The sequence below is a fragment of the Gekko japonicus genome, unplaced genomic scaffold, assembly GCF_001447785.1.
Source record: "Gekko japonicus isolate JY-2015 unplaced genomic scaffold, Gekko_japonicus_V1.1 scaffold834, whole genome shotgun sequence".
Taxonomy (NCBI): domain Eukaryota; kingdom Metazoa; phylum Chordata; class Lepidosauria; order Squamata; family Gekkonidae; genus Gekko; species Gekko japonicus.
Genome location: NW_015165855.1, coordinates 422532 through 445010, shown reverse-complemented (window position 1 = coordinate 445010; position 22479 = coordinate 422532). Strand labels below are relative to the sequence as shown.

Here is a 22479-nt window from a genome sequence, read left to right as displayed (position 1 = left end):
CGGCGGGCCGCAACCTGCGCGTGGTGACGGGCGGCGGGCGCAGCTACTTCGCGGCCGACCTGCGCAGCGGGCGGCTGGTGGTGCGGGAGCGGCTGGACCGCGAGGCCCTGTGCGGCCGGCTGGCGCCCTGCGTGCTGAGCCTGCAGCTGGTGGCCGAGCGGCCGCTCGAGCTCTTCGGCGTGGCCGTGGAGGTGACGGACATCAACGACAACGACCCGGCCTTCCCGAGCCGGCAGATGCGGCTGGAGGTCAGCGAGGCGGTGGCGCCGGGGGCGCGCTTCCCGCTGGAGAGCGCGCAGGACGCGGACGTGGGCGCCAACGCGGTGCAGACCTACCAGCTGAGCGCCAACCCCCACTTCGCCCTCGACGTGCAGGCCCGCGCCGACGGCACCAAGTACGCCGAGCTGGTGCTCCGCCAGGCGCTCGACCGCGAGCGGCAGCGCGACCTCCGCCTGCTCCTCACCGCCCTCGACGGCGGCAGCCCGCCCCGCCCCGCCGGCCTCCAGGTCCTGGTCGACGTCCTCGACGCCAACGACAACGCGCCCGTCTTCAACCGCTCCGCCTACGGCGCCCGCCTGCGTGAGGACGCCCCGACGGGCTCCCTGGTGGCCCGGCCCAGCGCCGTCGACCTGGACGAGGGCCCCAACGGGGAGATCCTCTACTCCTTCAGCAGTCACACCCCGGCCCGGGTGCGCCAGCTCTTCGGCCTCGACGCCGCCACGGGGGAGCTGAGGCTCCAGGGCTCGCTGGACTTCGAGGAGGCCAAGTTGTACGAGATCTACATCCAGGCGAAAGACAAGGGCCCCAACCCTGCCGTGGCGCACTGCAAAGTGCTGGTGGAGGTCGAGGACGTGAATGACAACGCCCCGGAGATAACGGTCACCTCGGTGTACAGCCCGGTGCCGGAGGACGCCGCCCCGGGCACTGTGATCGCTTTGCTGAGCGTCAGGGACCAGGACTCTGGGGATAACGGACTGGTCCATTGCTCCATACCTTCGGGCATCCCCTTCGCCCTTAGCTCTTCTCTTAAAAACTACTACACCTTGCAGACCAAAGAGCCCTTGGATCGGGAACTGGTTTCGGAGTACAACATCACCATCGCAGCCCGGGATGGTGGCTCGCCTCCTCTGGTGGCGGAGAAGCAGGTGCTGGTCAAAGTGTCCGATATCAACGACAACCCTCCCAAATTCCCACAGCCCTCCTATGATTTGTACGTGGAGGAGAACAACCTTCCGGGGACCGTGATTCTTAACGTCAGTGCCTCCGACCCGGATCTGAACAAGAATTCCCACCTTTCCTACTCCATCCTGGACAGTAATAAGGTCTCGGGAGACCTGGTGGGCCGGTACTTTTCTATTAATCGAGACAATGGTACTATTTATGTCCTAGTGCCTCTGGACCACGAGGATACAATGGAGTTCAGGATGGTGGTCCAGGTCCACGATGGGGGCATCCCACCCCTCGCCACTAACCTCACAGTCGGCGTGTTTGTCACAGATCAAAACGACAACCCGCCCCAGGTGTTGTACCCACGCACAAATGCCAGCGCTTTGTTTTCAGAAACCATTTCCCCCACGGTCAGCCCTGGATACATGGTCACCAAGATTGTGGCTTGGGACGCCGATGCCGGTTACAATGCCTGGCTTTCCTATTTGCTCCTTCAAGCCACCGACCCAGGGCTTTTCACGGTGGGGCTGCACTCTGGGGAGGTGAGCACCGCTCGCGCTTTGCAGGAGGATGACTCCCGCAAGCAAACCTTGGTCATCTTGATCAAAGACAATGGGGAACCTGCCTTATCCTCCACGGTGACCCTCACCATCACGGTAGCCGAGGTGTCAGGGGAGACCTTTTCAGACCTGGCGATGATGCCCCTGGTGCCACAGACAAAGAAGCACTTGACTTTCTATTTAATCCTTGCTATCATCTTGATCTCAGTGGCCTTCTTTCTCACCGTCCTCGGGGTGGGCCTTTATAAGTTCTACAAGTGGAGGCGATCCAAGGACATTTTCAAGGCCTCCAGAAGCTCCCTTTACAGGACCCCGGGACCTTTCAACCACATAGACACTGTCCGGAGTGGATTTACTCCTCCAAACTTTTACCAGCAGGTTCTCACCACTGACTCTCGCCAGAGTGAGCTTCTATACAAAATGCCCTTTACCCCCAGTCCCATGGGCAGCTGCCAGAACACGCTCGCCAGATGTGATCCTGCACTATATAACCAGATAATAAGCACAAATAGTAGACATCTGGTGCCCTCCGAGGTAACGTATACTCATTGTTCTTGTCCCGCAAAGTCTGGAAAATACAATTCTGATCTTGCACTGACTAGAATGCAAAAAGCTAAAGTGGGTGTTTTTTTCCTCTTGGAAATGTTGCTGTTCCCGTGAAACCTGTTTCTCCTTTCCCATGAGGTGTTCTGTTTGACCCTGTAAGCAAGAGTCCCCCCCCCATTTAACCCCCCCCATGCATTTCCTGTGTTATTCCCTTCAGATGTTACATGGAGTTGATTGGTTCTCAGAATTCTTTCTGTACCAGTTCAAAAATACATAGGAGCTACGGGAGGGGCTGTGGCTCAGTGGCAGAGCATCTGCATAGTATGCAGAAAGTTCCAGGTTTAGTCCCGAGTACAGTGGTGGCGAACCTATGGCACGGGTGCCAGAGGTGGCACTCAGAGCCCTCTCTGTGGGCAGGCGTGCCATCGCCCCAGCCAGGCCCAGACCATCATTAAAGTGTCGAATTCTCTGCCAAATAATTTTAAGTCAATGAAAGCATTTGGGATTGCTTTCCTTACTTTGTTTGGATCATCTTAAGTTAATGTATGAGTTGTTTTTTTCTAAAGTAAAACCTCAGTATTCTGGTTAAATTGCCGTGTTGGCACTTTGCGATAAATAAGTGGGTTTGGGGTCGCAGTTTGGGCACGCAGTCTCTAAAAGGTTCCCCATCACTGCCCTAGTATCTCCAATTCAAAGGACCATGTGGTAGGTGATGTGAAAGATCTCTGCTGGAGACCCTAGAGAGTTTCTGTTCAATGCGAGGGGAGGGGTGAGGAGTTCACAGGCCCAGAGGACTGTTGGTGTAGGACAAAAACTTGGTATATAAAGTAATGGATTCTTAATAAGAATACATATTGGAAGAATTCTAGGTGCCCTTGTTGTTTGGGTTGTCTGAGGTTGCTGAAGCAAGAAAATCTGTAACGCTTCCTTGTGTCTCTAGCTAATATGTTTCGCCCGTTTAACTTCCACATATTACAGGGATGTAAACGCAAGGCACATTCTGCATACTTACAACTTCGGAGAATGGGGTAGTATCAAATACACTGTGTATATAGTCAAGCAGGTGTGAACAGGAGGGAAACAACCCAAGGTAATTTGACACAGGGCTTCAATGGCATTTTGTTTCAAGAGGTCATCTTCTAAGATTATTGCAGGAGAAATGGGAACAGGAAGTTGGTTGGTTGACAGTTGCTTGGGGTGCAGAAGAGGATCTCCGCACTATAAAAAGGGCCTTGCAGAGAGCGCCTACCCAAGATGCAATGCTCTGGGAGTGGCCACTTGTAGTGCAGGCCCCTGTCTACACTTGATGTGCTTTCTCCGGATAGTGGCCTGTCATAGAGTCGGCCATCTTGATTTTGACATCCTTCCAGCGGAATAAGTGAGAACTAAGACGATGGAAGGACTTCTGTGAAGGACATCAGTTCACAGGAGTTTTATGCATTTTACATTCTTTGATTCTTCAATGTTCAAGTGTGTGTTTGTTGTTTCTGGTTTTACTTTTGTTTTCTGAGGTCCCTGCCACACGGCAGGGAAAACACCGGCCAAAGTGCGGCTAATTAGAGCCGCACCAAAATAGAGACGCCACGGCGGGATCCCACGGATCCCCTGAGCCGCGGCGCCGTTGCTCCCTGGCACGATTAGATGCCGGGGAGGAAGACACGGTCGGGAGGGGGAGGCTGCTGAACTGCGCATGTGTGAGCATGCGCAGTTCGGCCAGGAGCCGGGGATGCGCCGGCGGAAGGACGCGCCAGCGATCCCACGGCCGGCCTTGATGCGGACTTCCCGGATGAACCACCTCAGTAGGTGGTTCATTTTTGCTGCGGGGTTTTTGGCGGAAGGGCCGGATCGGGAACGGGCGCGCAATGCTTCCCAGATGTTGCGGTGGGATCGCGCCCATTTGTTGCGGCCCTGATCCGGCCCTCTCCCGGCCCAAAACCTCTCGTGTGACCAGGGCCTGAGGAAAGTAAACCTTTAAGGCAAACCCCTCACAAATCCTGCCCATGGGTTGTTCCATGTTTTCAATTAAATTCCAGATCTGCACAACTTGCAACTCCCTGAGCCTAGTGCAGCGCACCCACTGTACATCGTGGCCTGCCGGATGCTTCATGGGCCCCCCACCCCACTTGCTCCTCCAAGTAAGCATCAGACATAAGCCAGTGACGGAACAAACCAGACGGGGCTGGTGGGCTGTGTTCAGCTGGCGGCGGGGAAGGGGGAGCTCCGACAGAATCATCCCCGACAACTACATCTTTTTAAAGTCCATTGAAGTCAGTCTGCTTAGAAGGGTATCAATCCGTTCAGCATTGCGATGCCAGTTGGCCAGGTCTGATATTTTGAAAGATTTCTAACTGTGCTATTACCCTAGGCTCAGTGTAACTAAACAGGGCACAGATTCAAATAAAACTGCCTTTAAGAGGGGGTCCCCCTTCATTTCCCCTCCTATTCTGTAGTTAGCCGTTTGCAACACTTCGTTGAGAAGAGGAGGCCTTGGCCTTTCTCAGACTAGGAAGGGAAAGGAAGTCCCACAGTTGGCGAGCAGCCACTGGGAATTAACCCCGTGCTGTCACCAGGATGAGCTGATGCTGGAGGCCTCTCTCAGAGAATCTTACAGATCCTCAGGTAGGGTTGCCAAGTGCCCCCTGACCACCGGTGCGGGATGGGGGGGTAGGGTTGCCAGATCCAGGTTGGGAAATTCCTGGAGATTAGGGAGTGGACTCTGGGGAGGACCGGAACCTCAATGGGGTGCAGTGCCACAGAGTCCACGCTCCAGCGCATCCATTTTCTCCTGGGGAACTGATCTCCATAGTCTAGAGCAGGGGTCATTTCCTGCAGGAGTGCACAGGAGCAGAGCTCCAGCAGTAAGGAGCCCAGGCATCCCTAGCCCCATTTAGGGCCTCCTTCCCACTGAGGTGAGGTTGCCAGCTCGAGATTGGGAAACTCCTGTAGATTTGGGGGTCTGGAGTCTGGGGAGGACAGGGACCTCAGTGGGGTAGAATCGATGTCCTAGGGCCCACCCTCCAAAGCATCCATTTTCTCCAGGGGAGCTGATCTCTGTAGTCTGGAGATGAGCTGAAATTCCAGGAGATCCCCAGGTCCCACCTGGAGACTGTAATCCCTCGGACAGATGAATCTTCCTACAGAGAGCGTTCCAGAGCTTTGGGGGCCATGACGGCAACCTCCCTATCTTCAGTCTAAAATGGAACATCTCCGAGGCAGATTTACCAACCCAACAAGAAGTAGGCCATACGGAAGGGGGGGGATAGTATGTGAAGGGAGGGTCGTAATGCTCTGCAGGGTCTAAGCTGCTTATGACTGTACGCTAAAACCTACAAAGTATGCAGGTTCCGTGTGGCTTTATAGCTTAAAACCTACAGACCCTAGGGAGCCCGTGGAGATGCTGGGGCCCTAATATTATGGACTACTTGTTATGCCCCCCCCCCCCAGTGAAAATCTGGAAAAAGCTTTCAAGGGTAGCCCCATTTAATGTCTGTGTCAGAAATGAGTAAGGTAACTGCATATCTTCTTATCGTTTATATGAAACTACACCTTATCTGGAAGGCCAGATAATGAAACTGAAGCTCAAATACTTTGGCCACCCAATGAGAAGGGAGCACTCACTGGAGAAGACCCTGATGCTGGGAAAGATTGAAGGTCAAAGAAGACGGGGACGGCAAAGGATGAGATAGTTAGACAGTGTCATAGATGCAAGGAACATGAAGTTGAGCAAACTTCAGAGGACAGCGGAAGACAGGAGGGCCTGGCGGGATCTGGTCCAGGGGGTCGCGAAGAGTCGGACTCGACTGTGCGACTGAACAACAACAACACGTTACTTTTGAGACACTCCAGAAAAGTTGCTGTGTGTGGACTTGCAAAAACCAATCAACCCATATGGTGTTGGATGCTTTCCCACAGGTCCCTGCCAAGTGCTCTGGACCACACCTGTACTAGGAGGTGTGAATGCAAGGCTGCACTGAATAGTATGAGGTCCCTTGCAAGCCCTGGTGCGCTGTGGCTTCTGGGTCTCAAGGGCTGAATGTTTGGGGGGGGGGAGGTTATCTTCTTCTCAGGGTCTCCAGGGAGGAGGCTGATATTTCCGCATGAGAGCCAGCATGGTCTAGCAGTTAAGGCGTCAGGTCTCCTCCTCTCCCAAGTTCCATCCCCTGCAGCTCAGGAGATTCACTCTGCTCACTACTTGCAAAGAGTTGCTAAAGTGCTTTGAAGGTGGATTGGAAGTGCATGATTCAGTGTATGTGAAAGTGCCACAAGCAGGGGTCATTTCCTGCAGGAGCGCACAGGAGCGGAGCTCCGGCAGTAATGAGCCCAGGGGGCGGGCACATGCAACAAGCCCCACCCCCTGCTCCCAGCAGCCTTCAGTCAGAGCAAGAAGCAGCCAGGTAAGTTGCAGAGCTTCCCCCCCGGCCCCCCAGTCCAAAACAGCCCAGTGGCACCTTTAAGACCAAGTTCTATTCAGGTACTAGCTCTCCCTCCTCTGCGAGGACAGATCTGCATGTTCCCACCCACCCCCAATAGCTAGCAATCCAAAGCAGTCCAGTGGAGCCTGAGCGGTGGGTGTTGCCTTCTGACACACTTTCAGTGATGGCATATGCAAATAAGTTATGCTAATGAGTTATGCTAATGAGCTCCTGCACCTCTTTTTCTACGAAATGACCCCTGGCCACAAGTGTGCCTCAGTTGGGAGTCCGAATGACTTCTGACCAGAGACAGCTGGAAGGAGACAGCTCTGAGAAATTAGGGTTCTTTGTTACTTTCCTTATGTTTGTGACTTTTATTGTTTTCATTGCAAAGGGTTTTTTTTAAAGCTTTGTGTGCATCTGGTACCAGCTGGGGCCAGGTCTTCTTTGCAAGGTGAGAACTCCCTCCTTCCATCCCCTGCCAAGAGGTTTAAGGCTTTGGCTGGTAGTAGATGGCAAAGCTCAGTGGCACTGGAGTGGCATGTAAAAATGACACGGGGGGGGGGGGGGGGTTGTTCAGAGGCCGGCTGGCACCCAGCAGAGGTCATGTCCAGGGAGGCTTGTCTGAATGCAGGCCAGTTGCCGGTGTGGAGGAGGCAGTCGGGCACCAAGCAAAGAAAGGTGGATAAATGTTCCAGGGATTATTCCCTGACATATCTACATTGCACGGGTATATCGGTTTTAAAACAGTTTTGCTGACATGGCTTCTTTCCAGATGTTGAGAATTACTTGGCTCCCACACGGCTATCTGGTCTTCGTTGGTGGTGATAAATCTGTGTTCTGGTGGCAAATGTAGCAGACGGCTCATGTGGTGGAGTGCTCCAAAACACAAAAAAAGCCCTACATACATCAAAAATTAGCATGGCAGGGAAAAAACAGGCTAGAAGCTTTCTCTGCGACATGCTAATTTTCTGAGTGCAGGGAATGTGTTCATTGTATAAAGAAGTGTTCAGCCATGTTAGCCTGAAGGGATGCAACCCAGCCACAGGTTTCCTGCCTGCTTCTAATGAGAATTAGGCCTGACCTACATTTCCAGGAGCTTCTAGCCAGGGAAAAGTGACAGTTAACACCAGTGTTCCCTCTAAGCGGAGTTAATGTAAGCTAGCTCACAGTCTTTTAGCCTCCGGCTCACACATTTTTGTCTTAGCTCAGGAAGGATGGCTCCAGAGCAAACTAATTTATGCAGTAGCCAAATGGCTCGCTCCCAACAGAGTAGAATTTTTGCTCACAAGACTCCACAGATTAGAGGGAGCACAGGTTAACACTGGTATAAATCCATAGCGTAGTCCTCTGCCACACACTTGGTCTTTCACTTACAGACAGGCCGACACGTGGTAGTCTGCGGCCAATGGGATGGAAGGGGTGGAGGCAGGCCCATAAAGGCCACGTGTTGTATGGGGGAGCATGCAAGGCTTCAGCACAGGTCCCAGAAGGACCCAGTTTCCCTGCTTCGGGGCCCTGTAGTAAATGGAGTTGTGGGGCATCGTTTTAGTAAACTGGGTGAGGTTTTGTACAGGTTTATCTGTTGTTGTTCTTTTAAGCACCAGTGTTTGGCACGCAATGGTATTTGATATTATCCGAAAGCAAATGAGGTGTGGATCCTTTTTGCCAGTGGCGGCACTTGCCTGTGGCGGAAGAAATCATTCCTTATGCAGAATGCCTTTCCAAGTGTCATGCGTCAGGGGGAGGCTCATCCCGCTAGCAGAACAGATCCACAGGACCCAACCTTATGTTGCACCTTCCGTTTCGGATAAGTCATATTTCATTTAGATTGCATTCCACAGTGTTCAGTAATCCATATGCAGTTTGCTATTTTTAGTTGCTATGTTATGCATTCCTTCTCTGATCAGTAGTGTGGTGTTTAGTCTTTAGCAACTTCAGTGAATGGTGACTGAGCCCTTTGATTCTTGGGAAACCATCTTTCTTGTCTGTTAGCTACATTTCCATTCACAATTGCAAAATCTGGGAGGATGCAGAGAAAATGACCATTTCCAGAAAACAGGGAAGGAAGGAATAGTCTGAATGCTCTTTGGCACAGTAGCCTTGGGCGGCGATGGCTGTAACTGGGGCAGCCCCAGGTACCATACCCAAGCAAGACCCTGGGAATAATTCAATGGTGCAGGTTTGATTAACAGTCATTAGAATTATTTGTTCCAATATCAGGACATTTGGGATCAGTAAACTATGCAAAGCTAGGACAGAAGCTCACCAAATACAGTCACAGCTGCACCACACACTCCAGAACTAATGAATACGCTAGCCCTGTTCACATGTTACAGTGTACACTTGTACAGCCAACATGCATTCACTTTACCAATGAAACTGGAGACCAGTGCCTGGATAAATGTGGAGTTCAATTCAGGGGTGTCAAACATGCGGCCCGGGGGCCAGATGAGGCCCCTGGAGGGCTTCCATCAGGCCCGCAGTTCTGCTGCTGCTGCTGCTGCTGCATCATAGCTTGCGTTGCCAGACTCTCTCTTAATCATTCGGCCATTTCATGTTTTAACCTGGGTCCTAGACTCAGAGGTCTGAGCCTGAGATTTCTGTGGTGAATGTCGATAAATCAAAAGTAGGTTTGCAGCTTACAGAGCTAATATTTTATGCATGTTTTTATTTTTAGTAAAAAAAAATCTGTGTTTGTGTCCTTTATAAAGTTTATATCTCCACTACCTAGCATTACATTTTATGACACATGGCCCGGCCCAACAAGGTCTCATTTATGTGTGATCCGGCCCTCATAACAAATGAGTTCGACACCCCTGGTTCAGTATTCCCTCTAAGCTGAGTTAGTGTGAGCTAACTCAGTTTTTAGCCTCCAGCTCACAGATTTTTGCCTTAGCTCAGGAAGGATGGCTCCACAGCAAACAAATTTATGCAGTAGCCAAATCACTCGCTCACAACTTTAATGCCAGTAGCTCACAAAGTAGAATTTTTGCTCACAAGACTCCACAGCTTAGCGGGATCATTGCCTGGTTTAAGTCATATGTTCGGTTGTACATGTGTTGAATCTAACATGAGTTACTCATCACATCTATGAATTGTGCAATGCATTCAGTGTAACTTGTGAACTGGGCTGCAGTGTGTTCACTGCATATTTTCATCTACGGTGATCACACTCACTTATTTCACCATGCATATACCATGGAAGCACCCCGTGAAATGACAGCACCCGTTGGAGCACATACAGAGTGAAATAAAAGGATGCGGCAGTGCATTGTGCAATGCATTCAGTGTAACTTGTGAACTGGGCTGCAGTGTGTTCACTGCATATTTTCATCTACGGTGATCACACTCACTTATTTCACCATGCATATACCATGGAAGCACCCCGTGAAATGACAGCACCCGTTGGAGCACATACAGAGTGAAATAAAAGGATGCGGCAGTTTCACTTGATAAAGGGTACACTGCTGAAAAAGCAGGGTTCCTGACTGTGTGGAGGTTGCCACTGCAGTCCCACTGTTCTCAACATGTATGTTTATTTCTCCTCCCCCCCCCCCAATGTTTCCAAAAAAGCTCTGCTTAGAGGAGAGCTCCACTCTTGCATAGGACAATCTAAAAGGTGGCAGAAATAGGTTGGCTGTGCCAGCAAAAGCCCTCGCCCACCGCCCAGGTGCTAAAGTTCCCATTGCATTCACTGATTGGAAAAGAAATATCCTGGGCTTACAGCAGCGAATCCTTCATTCCTTGCTCCTTTAAGGAAGCCGCGAGTTCTTACTGATAAAATAATAATAGGGACATTTATTATTTATAAAGCACTTTTAAATTAAATCATATCAAGTTAAAACTGACAAGCCCCAGTCTGCAGGCTTACGATCCAAGGTCTGCAGCTGAGGAGGAGAAGAAACAACCAACCCAGCCCTTAAGTTGCCCCCCCCTTCTTGACCAGAGTTTCGAATGGTGAGAACTCCCTTTTGGGCTAGTGGGACTCCTTCCCCTTTAGGCATTGGATGTCCAATTTCTGAGATTCCCAGGGGGGACTCAGATCCCATTTGGAGAGTAAAGGCAGAGGTGTAACGAAGTGAACTCTGACGCTCTGCGCTGTCTCTGTTAGTGAATGTCTCGTCCTTTTAAGGGATCTCAGATGATCCGCCCATGTCCTTTAAAGCGCTCATAGCAAATAGCAGCGCAGCGCTTAATTGTGCAATGGTGCGTGGTTTCTGCCTTGTGTGGCTTAGACAAAATTAGAATGTCAGGGAAAATATGCTGTTCTTTGGCTTTCCACGTATCCCTGACAATTCGGAACAAAGGAGTGGTCCTTAATGAGCTGAAATGCTTGGAATGTTCATTAATGCATATAAGAGCTTGCAGTAATGTGGGATTTAATGTTAGGATAATTGTCTTGGGAATAACAGGCAGTGACAGCTGGCAAATTGGCTTCCAGGTCCACAACATTTGCACTGGTCCTTTAAGACCTCCCCCACACCGTTGGAGAATGGGGTGGGCCACTGTAAATATCGGAAAGCTTCCTTGGTTGCGGAGACCCAGTCTCTGCTTTGATTGACAGCCAAGTCCCTCCCCTTTGGATTCTGGGACAGACTCGTGGCTGCTGTTCCATTCGCTGTGGGGAAAAAACAAGACAAGAGATGCAGATGGCACACGGCTTTGTTAGTCCTCGAGTGGTCTAAAATTGGATTCTCTGTTGCTTTCTTGGATGTGTTGGGATTGGAGAGGACAGGGGTCCGGCAAAAGGAGGAGATATTTTGGTCATCGGCATCATGCTCTCTCCCACAGAAAGACCATTCCTGCCATGGCAAGTAAGTGTTTGGCTTTTGGTTTCTGTCTCTCTCCGGAGTGCCGGAGAGATGACACAGCTCCGCTATTCCATTCTGGAGGAACTAGCACCTGGGGCCTTTGTTGGGAATGTGGCTAAAGACCTGGGTCTGGATGCTGTCCGGTTGGTCTCCCGACAGCTGCAGGTCGTGGCTGGCTCAACGGAAAAGTACTTCCACGTCGAGGCTCAGAGCGGGGTCTTGGTAGTCAAAGAACGGCTGGACCGAGAGCGACTTTGTGGACCCAGCTTGCATTGCCTGCTGTATCTGGAACTCCTGCTCTCCAACCCTACAGCTTCCCACCGACTGGAAGTAGAGATCCTGGACGTGAATGACAACGACCCCATTTTCCTTAACAGCCTCACCCGTTTGGATATTGCCGAGTCTGCAAAGCCAGGGACCCGCTTCCCCCTGGAGAGCGCTGAGGACTTGGACGTTGGCACAAATTCAGTCAGCACCTACCAGCTGAGTCCCCACAGGCACTTCACCCTGAGTGTTAAGTCCCATAAAGGCGGCAGCAAACATCCCGAGCTGATTTTGGAGAAGGCACTGGATAGAGAGGAACAGCAGTCGCATCGTTTGGTGCTCACAGCTCTGGACGGAGGAGTTCCCGCTAGGTCTGGGACTGCTGAGATTGTGGTATCAGTTATTGATGCTAATGATAATTCCCCTGTGTTTAATCAGTCAGCGTACAAAGTCCGCCTGCTAGAAAATGCCCCGCTGGGAGCTCTGGTTGTACATTTACATGCCGTAGACAAAGACGAGGGACCCAATGGGAAAGTGACCTATTCCTTCAGCAGCCACACTTCCCAGAAAATCCGGAAGATCTTCAGCCTTAATGAAGAGACTGGGGAGATAAGAGTTCTGGGAAATGTGGACTGTGAAGCGGCCACTTCTTATGAGATTGACGTAAGGGCTAAAGACCAAGGGTCACCTTCTATGGATGCCCACTGTAATGTCTTAGTGGAGGTAGCAGATTTGAATGATAACACCCCTTTGATTAAGTTCATTTCCCTCTCCACCACGGTACCGGAAGATGCTCCCCTTGGTACTGTAGTGGGCCTCCTCCGAGTCACTGACGGAGACTCCGGGGAAAATGGGGAAGTCCAGCTTCATCTTCCTGCAGATGTTCCCTTCCAGATTGTCCCCTCTTTTAAGAATCACTACTCTTTGATCACCAGTGGCCCTCTGGATCGGGAGGAAACATCACAATATGATGTTATAATCACAGCTACAGATTTTGGTTCTCCGCCTCTTTCCAGCCAGAGCCACTTGCTTGTCAACATCTCTGATCTGAATGACAACCCACCCCACTTCTCGCAGCCTGCCTATCAGGCTCTCGTGAGTGAGAACAATGCATTGGGGGTGCCAATCGTTACTGTCTCTGCCTTTGACCCTGATCTGGGCCAGAACTCTCAGCTGTCCTTCTCCTTGGTGGAGCATTCTATCAATGGAGTGCCCATTTCCTCCTACATCTATGTCAAAGAAAATGGCACTGTCTACAGCGGCTGCTCGTTCGACTACGAACAAACGCAGCAGCTGGCTTTCCAGATACAGGCTAAAGACTGCGGCTCTCCTCCCCTGAGCACCAATGCGACGGTCTCCATTTTCATTGTTGACCAGAATGATAATGCTCCCCTTATCGTGTACCCTGTGACCAGGGAGGGTGTCCTCGCCCAGCAGCCAGTTCCTTTCTCGGCACAGGAAGGTTACTTAGTAACCAAAGTGACCGCTGTGGATGCGGACTCTGGGCAGAATGCGTGGATTTCTTATAAGCTACAAAAGGCCACAGACCCAAGCCTCTTCAAGGTCTCAGCATACACGGGAGAGATCCGAATGATCCGACATCTCCTGGAACAAGACTCCCCTTCCCAGGAGCTCGTCGTCGAGATCTTGGACAACGGGAAACCGCCTCTGACTGCAACTGCTACTCTGGTGCTAAATGTAGAGCATGGGCACGAGGCAGGCATGGCGGACCTCAGGAAGGCCACTGTGGAACCAGACGGGTTGTCCCACATGACCCTGCACCTTATTATTGCTCTGGTAGCCATCTCTGTCCTTTCTGTTTTGGCTGTTGGCGTTTTAGCTGCGAAATGCCTTCAGAGATTGAGGAGAAGGCACTTGGACACGTCTTGGACCACAGACACGAAGGGGAGGAACTCCCTGCCCATGGGAAGACACTTTGACACTTTCCCAGTGAACCTGAGCCCAGAAGAGAAAATGGAGTTCCCCACCGTGTTCATTGGGAGAGAGTCTGCTTCCCATTTCCCTCTCCTAAGACCTGGTCAAACCCTCTTGTCAGAAGGGGGAAATTTCAGGATTGCAAAGCCATTCACTCAACAGGATATCAACAATACAGATACTCTTCCGGCTGGAAGTCTCTCCCGGGAACCAAATGAGGTGAGACAAGAAATCCTATTCTCTGTGTCCAAAATCCGAGTCCAGTAGCACCTTAAAGACGAACAAAATTGTCCAGGGTCTTTAAGGGGCTACCAGACTTGAATTTTGTCTTACTGCTACAGACTAAGATGCTTACCTGCCCGAAACTATTCTCTGACCATCCTTTGATCCCAATGCCATCTCTGGTGGTCTTGGTGACAGTGGTTGTGATATGATATAGGCATTGTATTATAAGATGGTCGATTTATTAGTTGGAACTTCTTCTTTGGATTTGAGGTTCTGCAAGTGATCTCAAATGCTGTCTCTAGGAATCTCAGGGCCATCCATTTGCAAGTACTTACAAAAGGAGGAACTCAGAAAGGTGTAAGAAGCAACATTTTTAAACTACTGTGACACAGATTGTAGGTTAAATGCTAGCCGTGGCTTTCTAGATAGGAGAGAAGTCCAGCATTTGAACAGTTGGCCTGAGAAGCTTGCAAAACCTTCTTCCTTTGTATGCTTTTAAAGGGGGAGCAGTGAAGAGGTCAGAAATACTGAAGAACATCCTGTCTTAGACAAAGGGTTGTGCAAGACAGCTCACCCATTGAGTCATTCCAGTCTTATGATTCTACGCTGGGATGTCATATTATTAACCATAGAGAATGCCAGATTTTCTACCCATCTAACTCATGTAAATAATTAGGTATTTTGTTATCTGTCCTTTTATTTTTTTATTTTTTAAACTGCAGCCTAAAAATTGCTTGGTTTGCAGATTTCTGCAGATCAAAGTTATGCTGTTGCTTCTTGGTTTACAGTGAATCTGCTCAGACGCACTCTTGCCCTGCCTGTGCTGTTCTAATTTTGGAGAGCCAATTGAATGGCACTGGGAGGCCTTAAGCGATGCTGAAGTTTATGCATTCTAGCACTGAGTAGTGGATGTTTTTGTGTTTGGAAGGGAACATTCTAAAAGGGTTGCCTTTGCCTTGGTAACGTCTATGGTTTTAAATAGAGAGGAGGGGGAGGGTGCCTTTGACAAGTGCCAAAGCCCTTTCTGTGAGGGGTCCTATCTTCCCTTTTGTCGTGCCTTAACAGATACCTTTTTCATAGCAAGTGAAAAATCAGACCGGTTATTAAGCCAGAGAAGCAATGGTCCTGTAGTTCCCCCACAGCTGAGCATTGCTTTTTTTTTGCTAAGAGGGGGTACAAGGAATCTGGCTCATGTGAACAATGAGGATTTGTACCGTTCAGGCTTCCCGGACGTGCTGTTTCCTTGAGAACAAGAAACTAAGCTGCTAAACTTAGCTGCCAAAACCAGTGACGAACCAGGCTCCCGGATCCTTAAGTTTGGGGATGGAGGGCCGGGGCGACCAGTCCTGGCACCTCCACCGTCCATATCACTGCGGCTTTAAGAGTGTAGGTGGAGTTGCCATTGGTGGAGACTGAGTGGGGCTGTCATCCAGTCAGGTGCGGATCCCAATTTGATTGGGGGGGGGCAGAATCTGCTCTTTTCTGCCTTGACTTTCCTCCTCCGTCGTCGTCGTCGCTATGGCTGTAACTCAGCTTCCCTCCCCCAATCCACCCCCTCAGCTCTCTGACTAACACTCAGTCGCTGCAGCCAGGCGAGCTTAAAAGCTACTTTAATTCCTTTGGAAGGGAATACCGAGGGATTTTATAACGGCACTCATCCCGGTCCTGTAGCCTCCTGACCGTTGGGACACCTCAGAGACTGGATACCTTGGGAGAAGACTTCTGGAATGGAGCTGTCTTGGCCGTCGTCGTCCAAATGGCAAGTACGGGGATTGTTTTTGCTCTTCAGCCAGGCGTTGGTGGCAGGACAGATCCACTACTCTGTGGTGGAAGAGTCGGAGCCGGGGACCGTGGTGGGGAAGGTGGCTCAGGATGTGGGCTTGACCATGGCAGACCTCTCAAGTCGCAGGCTGAGGCTAGCCAAGGAGAGCAGGAGGTACTTTGCCGTGAATCTGGCCAGCGGCACCCTTCTGGTGAACGAAAAGATAGACCGGGAGAGCCTGTGTGGAGCCAGCTTAGTGTGTGTCTTGCCCGTCCAAGTGGTCATAGAAAACCCCCTGGAGCTCTTCCACCTGGAAGTGGAGATTCTGGACCTGAATGACAATTCCCCCCGGTTCCTCACTCCCTGGCTTTTATTGAAAATAGCCGAGTCTGCCCCCATAGGGGCACATTTCCCACTGGAGAGTGCGCATGATGCCGACGTGGGGACCAATGCTGTCAGTGCCTACCGACTCAGTCCCAACCCCCACTTTTCCCTCAATGTAAAGACCGTGAAGGATGGCAAGCTCTTCCCAGAGCTGGTCCTGGAACAGCCTTTGGATAGAGAGCAGCAGCCCGAACACCAGCTCATATTGACAGCTCATGACGGGGGGGATCCTGTCCTGTCCGGAACAGCTCAACTCACCATCGTGGTCCTTGACAACAATGACAATGAGCCAGCGTTTGATCTCCCCGTGTACAAGGTCAGCCTGTTGGAGAATGTCCCCGTAGGTTCCTTGCTTTTCAAACTCAACGCCACTGACCCAGACGAAGGTTCTAATGGAGAAATACAGTATTCCTTTGGAATCCACACATCTGATTCCATCCAGAAGTTGTTTGGTTTGGACCACAACACAGGTGAGATCCGTGTCCAAGGAGATGTGGATTTTGAAGAGTCCCGTTCTTATGAACTTCACGTGAGGGCCAGAGACAAGGGTGTTCCACAAACAGAAGGCCACTGTGTTATCCACGTGGAAGTTGAAGATGAGAATGACAATGCCCCCGAGTTCCTTCTTACCTCCCTAGTAAACCCGGTGCCTGAAAACACCCCTTTGGAGACGGTGGTGGGGCTTTTCAATGTACGAGACCAAGATTCAGGCGCCAATGGTGAAATAACTTTAGAAATATCACCAAAGCTGCCCTTTAAAATTAAATCTTTTGAAAACCACTATTCTTTAATTACCCGTGAGAAGCTGGACAGAGAAGCAGTTTCTCAGTATACCATCAAACTGACCGCCCGTGACTCAGGGTCCCCACCTCTAGCCACAGATGTCATCATTGTTCTGAACATTTCAGATGTGAATGACAACGTCCCGTCCTTCTCCCAGAACTTCTACAACTCCTTCTTGAAGGAGAACAACCCCCCCGGCTCCCTGTTGTGCACAGTGGCAGCCTCTGATCCTGACGAGGGTGACAATTCCCGCCTGACTTACTCGGTGTCAGGAAGTTGGATCCAAGACGCCCCGGTCTCTTCCTTCATCTACATTAACCCAGACAATGGGAACATTTATGCCCAGCGCTCTTTTGATTATGAGGTGCTTCAGGTACTGCAGATCCCCGTCACTGTCCATGATGCTGGGTCGCCCCAGCTGAGCTCCAATATCACCGTCTACCTTTTCATACTGGATCAGAATGATAACGCACCCACTGTTTTGCACCCAGTGACCGGGCAGGAGTTGTCAGCACTCCAGAGGATCCCTCAGTCTGCACCTGCAGGCTATGTAGTCACCAAAGTCACAGCTGTGGATGCAGACTCTGGCCACAATGCCTGGCTGTCCTATGCTTTGCTTCCCCAGTCCACAGACCCTTCCTTGTTCCGAGTGGCTTCCTACAGTGGGGAAATCCGGACTGTCCGAGACTTCCAAGAAACAGATCTCCCTGCACAGAAAATCCTCGTCCTGGTGAAGGACAACGGAGACCCGTCCTTGTCCACCACCGTCACCATCTTGGTTTCTTTGGAGGACGAAGTGTTGGAGGAAGGGCCCCAACTTCACGATTTCCTGACGAAACCCAAAGAAAAATCGGACCTCACCCTCTACCTGATTGTCGCCCTGGTGGCTGTGAGCATCGTGTCCCTCGTGACTTTCATCGTCCTGTCTGCCAAGTGCTTTTGGAGTAGAAGGCGCAGAGATTCCTCTTGCTGCAGCCTGAGCGATGTCCCTGCCAGAGACGTTTTCAAACAGTCTAGCCCCAAGCTGCAGCTGAACTCGGACGGCACCCTGAAATACATGGAGGTCACTCTGAGGCCCACAGACTCTCAGAGCCAGTGCTATAGGGCCAGCTACTCTCCAGGCTCAGACAGAAGCGATTTCACCTTTATGAGGCCCGTGGACTATCCCGAACCAAGTACTCTAACGAGGGAATATGACTCTTTCTTATCCCGTACTAACACACTGAACCATCTCAGGCAGGTGAGGGAGCATTTTCTCTTTCTTTTCTCCTAGTGAATTGGGTGTCTCTCCGAAAAGCTTCTGCAAATTGACCAGGGGATGTTCACGTGTTACTGGAATGGGGGTGGGTGCAGCTCTTGCGTGGTCTGATCCAGCACTAGGCTGGTAAACGGAAGCCAATGAGAGCAGGGCCAATTATACGGGGGGGGGCTCCTTCCCGTACCAAAGTTCCCTGCAGCTGGCAACAGCCCTTGGAGAATGGGAGGGGTTGGTTTGGGGGGGGGGTGTGAACTGCAAACAGGCATCCTTCAGAAGCCGCCTGTCCCAAATCTAGCTCTCACAAACTTCTTAACCTTTTTTAGAACAGCAAAAGCCCTTGTTGCTAAAAGTGTGCATAGATTCCCCCCCCCGAGCATGTTTATAATATCAGCCAGAGGTGTTATGAATTTGTAAGTCTGAAACTTGGGAAGTTGGTTGACTGGGAAGCCTCAGCCATGGCTTGCTAGCTTCTCTTGAACTCCCTTTCCTCCCAGACTGCTACAGAGCAGCAGTTCTGAACAGAGAGAGAAAGAGAGAGACACGTGAGGCTGTGCTTAGGAAGCCAGGGAGGCCTCTTGCCGCTGCTGCCGCTGCTGCTTCGGAGGGTCTTGTCACTAGGGCAAAAACCAAAGCCCCTCATCGGGTTCGGGGCTTTGTTTTCCATTGTCTGCCGTTTAGCCTGGTGTCTCTAGGTTAAAAACAGCAGGTTACGCGGTCCTTTTTTGCACAGTAGCAACTTCCACCCTTGGATTGGTGCGTGTGTTGCTGTCCTGAGAAGGAGGCTGCTGATTGGATGGAGGGGGAGGCAGTCTCCGCCAATGGCTAGGAGGCTAACATTGAAGATCGGGCGGCGCGTACCACTCCCCTCCACAGCTGTATCAATCCCTCTCAAACCAAAACAATGAATGAGAGAGGTAAACAGTGATCACAGTTCCCCCTTTCTCTCTCCGATATTTCATATTTCTTCCAGATAGGCGGTGTATCCTCCAGGGGCTTAAAGAAATACTGTCTGCTATAAATAGCTCCCGGTTTGCAGTGTTATTGCTTCCTGCTGTGGATATCAGAAAGATGCTCAGAACAGAAAACTCTGCCTGGCGTCTGGGACTCCTGCATGCCTTTCCTTTCTGGCTGCTTCTCAGTGGCTCTTCTGCACAGATCCGTTACTCTGTCCCAGAGGAACTCACTCGAGGATCCTTTGTGGGAAATGTTGCTAAGGACTTAGGAATGGATGTGGCAAAGCTGGCAGCTGCCAATCTGCAGGTGCTTTCCGATTCTGACTCCCAGTATTTCTCTGTGAATGTGAACACGGGCATCATAATAGTCAATGACAGGATAGACAGAGAGCAGCTCTGCGGGCAGAACCTGCGGTGCTTCTTGCATCTTAAGCTTGCGATTGAAAACCCCGTGGAGTTCTATCGCATTGAAGTGGAGATTCTGGATATCAACGACAATGCTCCTGAATTCTCAAGTAGCACGATCGCGCTGCAGATCTATGAGCTGGCTGCACTGGGTGCCCGCTTCCCCGTCCCGCACGCGCAGGACCCGGACGTAGGAACAAACACTTTGCAGACCTACCACCTGAGCGCCAATGAGAACTTCAACCTCAATGTGAAGGCGCGCACAGATGGCACCAAATTCCCAGAGCTGGTTCTGGAGAACGTGTTGGACAGGGAGCATATCGCTGTTCACCGTTTGGTCCTGACAGCGGAGGACGGTGGCTCACCCCCCAGGTCTAGCGCAATCCAAATTGCTGTCCACGTCCTGGATGCCAATGACAACCACCCGGTTTTTGAAAAGCCCACCTACCATACCCGCTTGGTGGAAAACTCTCCTCTGGGGACGCTGGTGATCAAGCTGAATGCGACGGACCGGGATGAAGGGCCTAATGGAGAGATCCGCTATTCCCTCAGCAGCCACAACTCCGAAATCTTGCGCAAGACATTTGCTATTGACAACACCACGGGAGAGATCCACGTCCAAGGGAACCTAGATTTTGAAGAGGCCAGTGTGTATGAGATTGAAGTGGAGGCCAAGGATATGGGCTCCCCCACGATGGAAGAACACTGCAGCGTTATGGTAGAAGTGGTGGATGTGAACGACAACCCCCCTGAAGTTGTCCTCACCTCTTTTTCCAGCTCTATTAATGAAGACGCGCCTCCTGGCACTGTCGTTGCGGTGATCCACGTCAAAGACAGGGACTCTGGTGATCAAGGGAAAGTTCAGTGTGACCTGCCCAGAAACCTCCCATTCAAACTTCGGAAGGACTTTGAGCACCAGTATTCCTTGCTTACCAGTGAGCAGCTAGACCGGGAGAGCACCGCACAATACAATGTCACCATTTATGCCTTTGACCTGGGAAGCCCCTCTTTCTCCCAACACACGTCCTTCTCCATTACTCTGGCAGATGTCAACGACAACCCGCCTCATTTTGACAGGTCTTATTACGAAGCCATCCTAGAAGAAAACAATCCCGTTGGGGCAGTTCTTCTGACGGTCTCCGCAGCGGACGCCGACAAAGATCAGAACTCCCGCCTTTCTTACTCAGTTTTGGCCAGCCCTGGTCGGCAAAGAGTCGAGGATCCCACCTCTTACATCTCCATCAACCCAACAAGTGGGCAAGTGTATGCAGAGCGCCCCTTTGATTATGAGCAGATCAATCACTTCCGCTTCCAGGTGGAAGCCTGCGACGGTGGCTCTCCTCCTCTGTGCAACAGGATCATGGCACACATCTACTTATTAGATCAAAACGACAACGCCCCCTGGATCCGGTTCCCCTTCACGGGGAAAGACTCCATGGTACAGTTCAGGATCCCCCGATCGACTGCAGCCAACACCTTAGTCACCAAAGTCATGGCAGTGGACTTGGACTCTGGGAGAAACGCCTGGCTCTCCTACCACTTAGAGCAAGCCACCGACCCCAGTCTTTTCAGTGCGGCCCTGCGCAACGGGGAGGTGAGGACCACAAGAGCGCTGCACGACCTGGACGACCCTACCCAGGAGCTGGTCCTGGTGGTCAGAGACTCAGGAGAGCCTGCCATGTCCACCTCTGTCACCGTGGTGGTGCTCCTGGAGGAGAGCGCCCCGGAAGCCTTCCTGGGCTTAGCAGCGCACTCTGTGGAGAGCGAGGGGCCCCCCATGGTGACCGTGTACCTGATCATCTCCCTGGCGGCCATCTCCACCATCTCGCTGATGGCTTTGGTGGCTCTGGGGATCCGATGCTTCCGCCCAGGGGCCTGCGCACGGGCTCCCGCCTTTGGATGCTGCCGAAGCCAGGCCAGCGCGCTCCAAGACCCCCTGGACCCGATGCTGGAGCACTGCCACTATCAGCTGAGTCCCGGAGACGCCACCATCGGCGTGCAGGTGGCCTGCTTGGGACCCCCCGCCCGGGGCTACCGCTCCTGCTTTTCTCCCGTCTCGGACGTCAGCGAGTTTGTGTTCATGAAGCCCAGCCTGACCCTGAGCACCGCCCCAGGGGGACGCAGCAGCACGGAGCAAGGCTTCCATAGCAAGGTGAGCAAGGCTTCCCACCCTGGGTGTGCCCCCCCCCCGTTGCTTGGGGGTGGGCTGGGGGGGCGACCAGTGTTCCCTCTAAGCTGAGTCAGTGTGAGCCAGCTCACAGTTTTTTAGCCTCCGGCTCACACATTTCTGTCTGAGCTCAGGAAGGGAGGGCTCCAGAGCAGGCTAATCTGTGCAGCCGCCCAATCGCTCGCTCACAACTTTAATGCCATCGGCTCACAAACAGTGTTCCCTCTAAGCTGAGTTAGTGTGTGAGCTAGCTCAAGGTTTTTTAGCCTCCGGCTCACACAATTTTGTCCTAGCTCAGGAAGGGTGGCCCCAACGCAAGCTGATGCACGCAGCCGCCCAATCGCTCGCTCACAACTTTAACGCCGGCAGCTCACAAAGTTGAATTTTTGCTCACAAGACTCCACAGCTTAGAGGGAACATGGCTCACAAAGTAGAATTTCTGCCCACAAGAGAGCCAGTTTGGTGTCGTGGTGAAGTGCGCGGACTCTAATCTGGGAGAACCGGGTTTGATTCCCCACTCCTCCACTTGCACCTGCTGATGTGACCTTGGGTCAGTCACAAGCTCTGGCACCGCTGTCCTTGAAAAAGAGCAGTTTGGGTCAGAGTTCTCTCAGCCCCACCCACCTCACAGGGTGTCTGTTGTTGGGAGGGGAAGGGAAAGGAGTTTGTAAGCCGCTCTGAGACTCCAAGTGAAGGGCGGGGTATAAATCCAATCTCCTCTTCTTCTTCACAGCTTAGAGGGAACATTGGGGGGTGACTACCGGGTGGCCCCTCTCTCTGACTGGCCTTCCTGGAGGGGGGGGAGTGCCCGCGAGATTCCCTCCCTCCTCCCCCTCCCCCCTCC

The 22479-nt window shown here is 51.8% G+C and overlaps 1 protein-coding gene across 1 annotated transcript in view; it reads left to right on the top strand.

Moving 5' to 3' along the window:
* The window catches only part of PCDHGC3 (protocadherin gamma subfamily C, 3), a 108433-nt gene that overhangs the window by 30781 nt on the left and 55173 nt on the right, over window positions 1-22479 (top strand). Inside the window, exon 2 of the mRNA XM_015411132.1 lies at window positions 6-2261. Within this exon, the coding sequence (XP_015266618.1) occupies window positions 6-2261 (2256 nt within the window). The remainder of the gene's footprint in view (window positions 1-5; window positions 2262-22479) is intronic.